General features: G+C 42.1%; 1 protein-coding gene across 4 annotated transcripts in view; it reads left to right on the top strand.

The window, feature by feature from the left end:
* The first annotated feature begins 2961 nt into the window (after positions 1-2961).
* hectd4 (HECT domain containing E3 ubiquitin protein ligase 4) overlaps positions 2962-11524 on the top strand; it is a 38961-nt gene continuing 30398 nt past the window's right edge. For all 4 annotated transcript variants that reach the window (XM_088298678.1, XM_088298688.1, XM_088298698.1 and 1 more), the window contains exons 1-8: positions 2962-3666; positions 6542-7095; positions 9310-9399; positions 9485-9612; positions 10124-10232; positions 10771-10909; positions 11025-11195; positions 11291-11483. In XM_088298678.1, coding sequence (XP_088154804.1) covers positions 3520-3666; positions 6542-7095; positions 9310-9399; positions 9485-9612; positions 10124-10232; positions 10771-10909; positions 11025-11195; positions 11291-11483 — 1531 coding nt within the window. In that variant the 5' untranslated portion in view covers positions 2962-3519. The remainder of the gene's footprint in view (positions 3667-6541; positions 7096-9309; positions 9400-9484; positions 9613-10123; positions 10233-10770; positions 10910-11024; positions 11196-11290; positions 11484-11524) is intronic.

The raw sequence follows: 11524 nt of genomic DNA, 5'->3' as shown, positions 1-11524 counted from the left end.
TTCATGTGTGTTGCTAAGACCAAAGTCATCCATGGGTGTGAAGCCCCTGGACAGGTGTGGTTGATGTCAGTGAGAACTGACTGACTGTCATTATCATCATCAGTTGTTAAAAAAACAAACTCTCTCTCTCTCTCTCTCTCTCTCTCTCTCTCTCTCTCCATATATATATATATATATATAAATCCTATGTACACTCATTGGATATATCATTAGGTAGACTGGTAGGTACTCATGAGTTCTTAGCTGTACTTTACACACAGTATGTCCTGACTACCAGGACAAAGAATGTCCAATCACATTTATTTTTTAAATTCCTCTACCTTTGAAAAGTACTTAGAATATTGAAAACACATTTTTGAGGGGAAAAGTATTTTATTTTTCAGTTATGGTTTGTCCACTACAGTGGATGTCAGAATTCCATACACGTGGAACTGAACTTTGTTGGCAACCAGTTAATCCAAGATGACATAAACATAACTGTCCATCATCTCTTTTGTTTAACTTTTGCTTATATGGTATGATACTTAAAAAAGAAAATTCCCTTCCTTATAAACATAAAGGAAAAGTTTGCTCTTGTTTTGCTGTTGCAACCGGATCTGCGACACCTTGATGCATTTATATCATTCACCGTCTCTGGAAGATGGATGGCGCCATATGTCTCATAGCTGCATTTGGCTGCAATTTACCCCTTGGACGTGCGCGAGTGTAGTTATGTTCACTGTCAGTCGTCATTACTGCTTGGGATCAACTTACTCTTCACCGAGGGGCGGTTTGAAAGGAACCTCAGTGGTTTCTTCCCCGCTAACTGGCAGTCACTTGAAGCCGTGAGTTGGTGGAAAGTGGAAAACTGCCCACGCACTGTCCCATTTCCTATAGTGTGAGAGACCATCCTGTAGAAACGCAACATTCAGTCGACCAAGTCCACACCATCCTTGTTGGTGTTGTACCCGGCAGTTGCAGTATTTCTGACACTGGATCTGTTAACTTCTACTTCTAGAACCTTGTAAGGACCCACATTTCAAAAGCCAGGCCAATGAAGACTGGTCTCTAGGCACTTATTTTAAAGTGCAAACTTGATATAATTCAGTTTCTTTTTTGGGATTGGGCACTCATACCATTAATTTAAAAGCCCTTTTTTTTTTTCTTTCTCCCTCTCTGAGTCACAATCATCACATAGTATGTCACAGCATCATTTCATTTTCTACAATTAGAATGACCCTTGCAGCAAGGGCCTTGCTTGTCTGTGTTTCAATTTTACAGCTTGGCTGGTCAGGTTGAATGCTTCCAGCAGGCTCCCATTTTCTTTTCACTCCTGATGCATTGTCAATGTCAATATGGCTTTACACTGCCAAAGGAGAGAAAATACAGCAGAAGGAAATGGTTCAAGTCGCTCTTAATGTTAGACTCGGACAACAACCGATCGCAACAATGCCAGTCTTATATAAATGTGCTTTCAATACAGATAAAGTTGACTTCTATTTGAGTGCTACATTATTTTTAATTTCCAGCTGTTCTGGTGCAAAACCTTTGACCTATTTGAAGCGCTTACAAAGATAAAGAAGACACTGCTGGAGAGCAAAATTCAGGCAACGAGGAAAAGAGGGATTCCTGCTCGCTTTTATGTGCAATGCCCAAGGCTGGAGAGAGAACTGACATAAAGACACCTAATTATAGACTGAACTTGCGACATCGCTTCACAATTCATGCACTTTTGTTGCCCTCAGAAAATTTAAATATAGTTTGTTGGACTGTTTGACTAATTTCAATACAACGGAACCCTTGAAAAGGTATGTAATGAAATTTTGTATTATTAGTCCATAAGGCGATATGGTGGACACCTTGTTAGCATGTCTGCCTCACAGTACAGAGGTTGTGGGTTTGAATCCGGCCCCAGCCTTCCTGTGTGGAGTATGCAGGTTCTTCAGGTACTCTGATTTTCTCCTGCATTTCAAAAACATGTATGGTAGGTTAATTGAACACTTTGAATTGTCCCTATGTATGATTGTGAATGGAACGTTTTTCTGTGTGTGCCCTCTAATTGGCTGGCAAACATTTTGGGGTGTACCCCCCGACTGCCTGAAGACAGCTAGGATAGCTAGGTTCCAGCACACCCGCAAACCTTGTGAGGATAAGCGGTTTGGATAATAGATGGATGAATAGTTAGGACATCCATCCATCCAGGAGTACAATAATGTATTTTGTCGCTGTCCTGTGAAAAACACTTACATTATGTAATTTATATGGAAAGGCCTTTGTTACAGCTCCAGCTGTTGTTAAATGTGCTATATAAATTTGTATTGTGTATATATTTTTTTTATTTTTACGTTATTAGTGTTTCCGCTTAACAGGCATTCCATTAATGTTAACATTTTTAAAAGATGACAAATTGGACTTACATGTTTTTCACAGGACAGCAATACAAGGCACTACAGGAATTTAGTTAGTTAGCTAGTTATTTGCAACTACACTCTTGTGCAACTAGATTATCTCAGTTTCAAACTCAGGTTTCAAACTCACATTAGGGTTTCAAAGTAAGGTTTTAAACTAGTCAGGGTTTGAAAGTAGAGTCTAAAACTGGGGATAGGGTTTCAGAGTATTGTTTCAATTTGAGTTTCACACTAGGGTAAGGGTTTCAAAGTAGGGTTTCACTCTAGGGTCGGGGTTTCAAAGTAGGGTTACAGTTTCAAAGTAGGGTTTTAAACTAGGGTTAGGGTGGAGCAGGAAAAGAGGAAAGTGGATGACAAAACAGTCAACTGGAAACACTGAGAACTACCATTCGGTTGACAATCATTTAGCCCCCTCAAGTTGTGTATCAATCTTACGTGGAAGTAATGTAATAATGAACGCAAACCATATCATACTGATAATTGCATTGCTGACGCGAAGTTAAATAGCTGTATTGTGTTAATGGACTTGGAAAACTTGACCCTAAGACCCGCAGTGCATGCTGGGAGGAGCTCGTTGGCCTTGGAAACATGGCGTCGCACTGACAGCTGCATTCTCATTATCGTCTTCCGCCACTCAAGACAGTGGCTGGGCTATAAACGGAGCTGCGTGAGGGGACTTTTTTTTCTCACGAAAATTTCCGACGATAGATGCAATATACGTCGCGACCCCACTGACGGTGTAAAGGCGTGGCGCTCCAACGTATTTAGTGCTAGTGTCACGCCCACTCTGCTCGGGAGCGTTAACGAGTCGACGCCGCACGGGTAGCTAGCTGCGCTTGTCGCTAGCCAAAGCAGACAGCTAGCAGCTAGCTGCAGCAGTAGCAGTTGCTGTTAGCACGGACGGGAAAAGCGCAGACATGCGATGTGAACAAGACCTGCCATCGCTCTGTTTTCACCGTGTGGCTGCAGTCCGCTCGCTCGCAGCCCAGCACGGCGCGTTCTGTTAAACCGGACGGGCTTGCCAGCAGTATATTATTATTGAACAGCAGCCGCAGCCAGGGCGTTTTCTGTCATTCTGGCACTGAATTTTTAATGTCCGACCCCTTTGGCATCACTGTCGGAGGAGAGAGCGATGGGCTCCGGGGCTGTGGACTCATCCCAGTGGCTTTCGGTGAAAGAGGAAACCATTTTTCTCCACGATGGGCTCATTCGGGTCACAGATCTGGCCGAACTCCCGAGTGAAATTGGAGTGTCGGAGCAGGGGGACACCGAGCAGGAGGTGAGTCGAGTCACACGCCCATGACGCTTTGTCTTTAGGACGTGTTTATAAAGGGAACAAGCAAGTATGACAGCGGTGGGCTTTGTTTCGGCGTGTATGTAGAATGTGTTTTGACAATCTGCGGCAACACACCCTTGATGATAACGATAGCGCAAACGTTTGCAACTTTCCCTGTCCTGCTTGTTATCAACCCTCTGTCAAGGTGTTTGTTGTGCTTGTGTTTCCGGGAGTTTCTTTCAGAATAAAAGTACTTGAAACCACAATTTATGAATTTATTTTGAAACGTTTGAAGAAAGGCTTCATTAATTTTACTCTTGTGGCTTGGTAGTAATTAATTTTTATTTTGCTGGGAAAAACGGATGAAAGCTCAAAAACCTCTATATCACCTCGATATTGTAACACCCTCATTTGCGTTAAAAGGACACCCAGTTGCCAATGCTCTTGAATTTCTTTATTCCCACAAGGTGTAAGAGATTGGACATTCATCCAGGAGCTGCTATTGGCCACAGCTCACAGCCAGTCACCCAACACACCGACTGCTTGGTTTTGAGCGAATATGGCACTCATACATTTTCATCAGCAATGTTTCTTTTACCAGTCATACTGTGTTCCTTGGCTTTTCCATCTCAAAGACATCACATACACACGTGTGACAAAGCAAGTAAAGAGCAACTTTTAATTTAATACAACCACTTACAAGCATGCTTCACATCACTAAAATGTAATTCACATTTATAGCAACATTTTCGACACACGTTGGGTCCAACGAGACATAACGTGAGCAAACTCACTGTAAGACAATAGACACATAGACAACGAAGAGGACATAATAAAAAATGATGCCTTAATCAATGCAAAAAATGGCACAGGGCTGACCATAAACGGGAAACAACGTGCTATTCCACAATTTTTACCAAAAGTGGACTTGTGAAAGTTTTGTCGAGCTCCGAGTGTGCACAAGGACAAGCAGACAGGTGCATGTGTTCAGTGAACATTTCAGCCAGGAGGAGTTGTTTACAGTTAAGTTGGGACTTACCACACCGGTGACATTAAAAACCAACGCCTTTGTAATGAAATATATCAAAAGAAGAACTGGCTCTTACAGCCTTGTCAAGTATTTTTAACAAGCCAGAAGTGGGAGATGAGCTTAACTGACAGATGGAGCATCGGGAGTCCTCTCAAACCTTTGCCATCGCCGACGCCGGCGGTGGCTTCTGGGTCGTTACATCCATAATGCGAGGGCAGTCCATACTCGAGACTCCGGACAAAAGCAGCACGCTTTCATCATGCGCTCAGGGTAGCAGGCCATTATTTCCAGGATTGTCCGTGTGTCGTTTGTAGCGAGCAAACGGCATGGAAACATGCTGCTGTCTGCTGCATTTCCTGGTCTCCTCGTTCTCCAAAGTTACTACTTAATGATCAGCTGGTGTCATCAGACTAACTTACAGTAGTGCTTTGCATTTTGGTTTATACACCATACTGTATAACAGAGTGACTAACAACAAAAATACATCTTGGACTCCAGACTATACCAGACCAAAAAAGCACTCTCATTCTGTTAGTGGTCATTGATTTTTCAAGGTAGGGTGTGTAACACTGAATGAACTGCCATGAACTGCACCACCCAAATCTAGTACACGCCTTTACAAAATTCATCTGAAAAGCAAATATACAAATTAAGAAGCATCAAAGATGGTGTTGTTGCCTTCCAGAGTCAGTCAATCTTGTATGTGTTGTTATTGAGCATGCAAAATTGACCAGGTAGTGTTCACAGTTTTGCTGATGTTACATTTGGGAAATGTAATATTTCAAAAGTCTATTTTGGTGGGCAGTCCACAAGTGTGGGTGTTACTCATTTATATATATTGTTTATGAATTACTGACCAATCCAAAGTGTTGAAAATGAGTAAATCTCTTTGACTATGCAAAATTAATGCCGTTTTAGTGCCGACATTTCTACTGGGGTCCGGACATATTTTAGGGGTGAAGATGAATGTAGTTGTCAGATTTTTTGATTTGGGCAATTGATGTAGGTTGGTGGGCTGATGTAGAAAAGGACGGTTTAATATGACAACCTGCACACGCTGTGGTATGTTTTTAGCCGTGAGTGGCGGCTCAGCCTTAGTGATCACATAAGCATCATAATCACGGCACTTCAAACAGGCTACCAAGTGTTATATAATCATTCCATTAATATCCACATTAGAATTATGACATATCTCCATATGGGATGGAGGTATCCCATATGGAGCAGAACAGGAGATCCCTTTTTGAATAAAGTTGCAGTTCTTTCTGTTTTTATCCATTGTCCCCCATTTCCAACCTTGTATGCGCTCAGCTCTAGACATTCAGAACTGTTTTGGATTGTGTTGTGATGCTGACTGCGTTCCATCTGGCAGCAGCAGTATTTCTTAGAACAAGGCACAGAGGGCCCGGCCTCCAGTTAAAGACTTTTACCGTAACATTAGTAGAGTTAGCGAAATGCAATCAATACAAATTGTGCTTACTCAATGCAATAATAGTTTTTTCCCCCTAGTCCTTCGTTCATAGGCTTCACATTCTAATCGATTGCTGAAATGCTGCTTAAGTGCACGTGATGCACGTTGTTTCACTGTGGTTTGTCTGACTATTATTTCCTAGAGCACAGAAGTATAGACATGATCGTGCCTTTCCCTTGATTGTTTTCAAAATGTCCATTCTTTTTTCATTGGAAAAACATTTTGTCATCCAGTTAGCCCACTAAGTTGTTGTCTCCTTGAGGACTTTTTTGCATTTAAACTAGGCCGTATCCCGTTGTTTGTTGGGTTAGTTTTTTTTTTTTTGTGGGAAATAATTTACTTTTCCTGTTCTCATCGTCCACCACTCTCCATTCCAGATTCTGACGTTCGAGACGAAGAACCCAGTCGAGCTGGCCGAGCGTTTACGTGCAGTCTGTGGAAATCAGAGTAACGCTTATGCCCGCCTGCTGGAATACCGACTCAATGCTCTGCGTGGCCTGTGGGGGGCACAGCGGCAGCTGGCCCTGGAGGAACAACAGGAGCGAGAAGGGACTGGGGGTGCTGATGAGGAGACCTTGGCTTTGCTCAAAAGACAAGGTCTGCTCCAGCAGCCCGAGCAGGCTCCCTTTACCTCCCGTGTTGGCCTGCTGCTGGTCTTCCCCCTTCTACAGTCACAGACCCGCAGTGACCCGGCGCTCTGTGGCGTCACCGCGGAGGTGCTGCTGACCTGTCTCCGGGACTGCCAGCCGCTCAGCCTCAGCAAAGAGCCTGCCGACTGCCTGAATGGCTTGGAGGGGCTACTCTGCTCCTGGTTGGAAGATGGTGCTCAGGAGTCCGTCCAAATGCAAAAGGCGACCCAAATGCAGATTCTTCGCACTCCCAGACATCGGGAAAATGCTGCTGCTGCACTCGTTGCACTTGCCTGTGCCAGGTGAGCCCAGCACACACGCAGCTCAACAAAACTTACTTGCCTTCATAATACTTACTTACCAAAATGCACTCTGTGCATCTTCTTAAAAGAATTAAAGCATGCAGCAAGCAACATGCACAATATATGCCATACTGTGACGCTATCTATCCACCCTCTTCAAGATGATTCCAATATTTAACATATTAACAAGCTAAATCATTAAAAACAAATCCCTATTAATATAAACCGATAATCTGCCAAACTCAGTTAAGTTAAAAAAAATATATCTTTTCTGTGAGAAAAAAAAGTCATTTCCAGAAATATACAATCCTCAAACTCATGCTTTGTTGCGGAATATTTTCTTTTATCACAGCACTTACTCACTCTTTTTTTGGTAGGACTTGAATAGGATGTGTTGTTTGGGTCATTCATTGTCTTGCTGAAAGATGAGGTTCCTCTTGAGCGTCAGCGTTCTGGCACAACCCTGAAGTGTTTGTGCTAATACTGACTGGTATTTTGAGCTTTTCATAATTCCCTCCACCTTAACTATGGATCCAGCTCCAAAGTAAACGCCTCAGAACATAAGAACATAATGCCGTCAGCACTGTGCTTCACTGTAGCGATGGTGTTTTTATTTTTTGGTTGTGAATTATGTTCGCACAAACACAGCTTTTTTAATTACAACCAAAAAGCCTTTGTTTTTCATAGGACCGTAACCATGACATATTTTGGAGATCGTATGTGTAATCTTGTAAAATAGAGCTGGTGTTGGTAAGATAAGGCTTTTCCAACTTTCCACCCTACCTGATAGCTCACATTGCAATTTTGAAAGGACTTCCACTTCTTTGCCATGTCACTAGTTTGCCATATTTTCTTCACTTGGTGATGACTGTCTTCACTGTGTTTCATGTTTAATGGTTTAAAAATATTGTGTCCCCTTCTCCTGCCTGATACATTTAAACAATGATATCCCACAGATGCTGTGAATGCATTTTGAAGGAACATTGCTTGTGCTGTTACGTGCCTGTACAGATGTCAGGAAAAGCCTACTAGAACGGCTGAACTATAGTTGGGTTTTATCAGAGGCCGTTTAGGTGGTGGCAGATGTGTGCTGAATACCAATTAACATGGGTTTGAATGTTAATTAGTTATTTTATGTCATATTAACAGTGGAAAAAGTTTTTAACAATTTATCTTGGTTAATTTTTAACGCAAAAAACTAGCATTTGAGCATGGGTGTGTCGACTTTTTATCTCCAGTCAGTTTGATTCCTGCACATGCAAAAACGCAAACCGATTTAATTTAGGCTAACCATGGAAACCCGTCTCACCCGTGTGTAAATATTTTGACTGTTTGCATAATTCTCAAGTTAGAATTAATGGATAATATTTGCACAGTTTTGCTGACATACTGAAAGCTAGTCTATTAAGTAGTTCCCATTTCCAACAAGTTATGTCTGATTTGCATTTAATTTGCCTGTCTGTGAAACAGTTATGCAGAGATACGCACAGAGGTGCTTGATACAATATTTGGATGTGCCGTACTGTTTGTGGATATACCAGTTGGTTCTGATATATCTTCTTCCCATGTGGTTTGAGTACTCCTTTTTAAAGAAAATCCTGTTTTATGTCATTGAGCCTTCAACTTGTCAAGGCGTGTGAACTGTGAGGCTCTGTAGTCCTGTATAATATGAAATATAAAATGAATCGTTTTGCACAAGGTGTTTTATATCGCAGCTTGTCACGTCAGTGTTGTGTGCATCAGTCGGACCACTGCTTCAGCTTCTGCTAGTGACAACTGATCTTGACTTGTCAAAACCAGAACCCTCTACTTTTTGTTCAGCCTTTATTGGACCGTCAGCTCTTTGTTGTCAGGAACCGTCCATCCATTTGAGTAAATTTGCCATTTGGAAGGTGATGTCACCGTGTTGTCATGTTGGACAAATGCAATTTATTTGCAATAATTTCAGCCATAATCACATTGTAATTGGTATCACTATCAGAAAACTATCTCTTCTCAGTGCACAGATATTTGCTGTGAATACAGATTGCTTTATTGCTCAAAGGACAGGGAATGTGCCACAGCACTAAAATGCTCAAATGCATTGTTCATTACGCTCTGCAGTATTACACATTGTGATATGTCTACATTATGAACCAATTTGTGGCATTGTAATGGAAATGTAACATTATTATTATTATGTTCTTTGGAATAATTTGGCAAACTGTTTTCCAGGGGATCTCTAAAGACCTTCATCCACACAGTGCACCTACTGCAGAAACAATCGGATCTGGGCCAGCTCCCAGTGTCAGATGTCCTGTACAGGTAACACTTTGTTGTTGATTCACCGTATAATCAACTGTATTAGTGACTTTGCCCTCTACGGGAGTAACTTTCATTCTTGCTTCAGACTTTTACTTTTGGAAGGAGGGCCGGGCTCTTCATCATGCCTGCTTGGGGGGAAACACAGTGTGTCGTGGGGTTTTGAGGATATGCTACCCACACCTGATAACTCTGCTGGAGGAGCTGAAAATAAAGGTAAAATACCTGATTAAATTATTATTATTATTATTACACTCATTATTTTTGTGGCAAATTCAGTGGTTTTAGCTGTCAACTGTTTTTACCAACAACTGAACATGGCTACGGGGGAGGCATTCAGTTAATATATATTCAGCAGGGTGTTAAGGGTGAAATACAGACAAGACTGTGATGACTCACTAAGAAATCGATAAGGTGATTTCACAGAGCAATAGAAGTTGATCAGGGCTGTACTATATCCCTAGCAACAGTTTTGCCTTTATGGCACTTGAAAACATAACAATGCATCTCTATCTCGTCGTCTTTACCCGCATCTCTGCTGGCAGTATAGTTGTGCAACTGGTCTAAAGCAGCTAGTATCTTATTTCAGTGTATTGATCCTCCTTTTCATCGTGACCTCCCTGTAATTTTTTTTTTTAGAACTTTATTAACAACAAAACACTTGTTGAACAATCCTTAACACATGTCCTTTCCCACCTTGTAATTCTTTTGGTCCAATTTCTCACAGACACCGACCTGGGGCGCTGTTTGGCCACTGACGGGCTCTATCTGTACACCACTAACTCGTCTGGGAGAGGACTTAGCAAGCTTGGCTCTGGCTTACATGGGACGCTGAGGTAATAGAACACTTGCCTTTACTCTATAGCATCCTAAAAAAAGAGTAAGATGCTAAATATATTGGTCATCTCATTGATTCCAATAATGTCTGCATTCTTTCCTGTATTTTCCTAAATAGATATCTGGTTGCTTGGAGTCATGTCTTGTCGGAATGGCTTTGATTGATTAGTTGGTGGGATAACAAGGCACTGTGCCCCCCTGCATAATTTAGTACATGATGTGGTTGGATCCGATTTACAATGATATTTTCAATCCATTCAGAAATGAGCTCATTCAATGTTAAACACACCTTTCAGTCTTTTAATGAGTTATCGCCTGCTTGGCCTAGACTGTTCATGGCCAGGTGTCTCAAATACTTGCAGTATTTTGTTGTTTTGCAGCCTCATCTTATGAGAGGGTTTCTGTTTTCATCCTTCCAAAAATATATTTAGCAAAATACGCATTTCCAGCACGGAATGAAAATGTGCTGTTATCACAAAGATGTGTGATTCAGTTGCATAAAGTGCCAAAATGAAAGTTCTGCATGTATTTGTGCAGGGGATTTGTTTACTGTCGAAATGAGGAGTTGGAGCCTGGTTGGGCGGTGTACAGCAGCGGTCGCCTTCTCCACCGCCCTTCTGCCTTTGATGCCAAGCCTCATCAGCTGTGCCAGGTCATTGACCCCTTCACATTACAGGTAATGCGCCATCAAATCAGCCAACATGAATACGTATGATTCAGTAGCTACAATTAGCGCAACTACACAAATGAATACTGCTAACATGGTCCCATGTTCATGCTGCTGTTTTTAGGTTTGCCAGATTGTCCCCATGCCAGCCCATCACTTTCCAGTGGGTAGCAGCATGACTACACTGCATCTCTGCTCAGATGGAACCTACCTATATTGGGTGTGGTCCCCAGCCAGTCTCAATGAGAAGACCCAGAAGGGCCACTCCGTCTTCATGGATGTCTTTCACCTTTCTGTGAGTCATTTCTCTGCACTATTTGGTGATTTTTAGCAGGATTCTTAGATTTTGCACAGTGTTTGATGGGTTCTCTGCTTTTGCTCACGATACAGACACAGACAGGGCTGTGTATTGCAGACATCTTGCAGGAGAGAGTTATTCTGACTCGCAAAGAAGGCGAGTCTTCCAAGTGCTTGAATGAGCTTCTTTTGAGTCGAATGTCTCGCTTCCGGGCCTCACATTCTGCCACATTGGCTGCTCTCACAGGCTCTACCATCACAAACACTGTCAAAGAGGAGCAGTCTGGTAATTAATCGGCCTAACATCCAAAAGCCAGTTAAATTCAC

This window comes from Idiotropiscis lumnitzeri, chromosome 1 (assembly GCF_059441095.1).
Source record: "Idiotropiscis lumnitzeri isolate Australia: NSW breed Sydney's pygmy pipehorse chromosome 1, RoL_Ilum_1.0, whole genome shotgun sequence".
Taxonomy (NCBI): domain Eukaryota; kingdom Metazoa; phylum Chordata; class Actinopteri; order Syngnathiformes; family Syngnathidae; genus Idiotropiscis; species Idiotropiscis lumnitzeri.
Note: the sequence above shows the minus strand (reverse complement) of the source record. Positions and strands in the feature narration are given on the sequence as shown.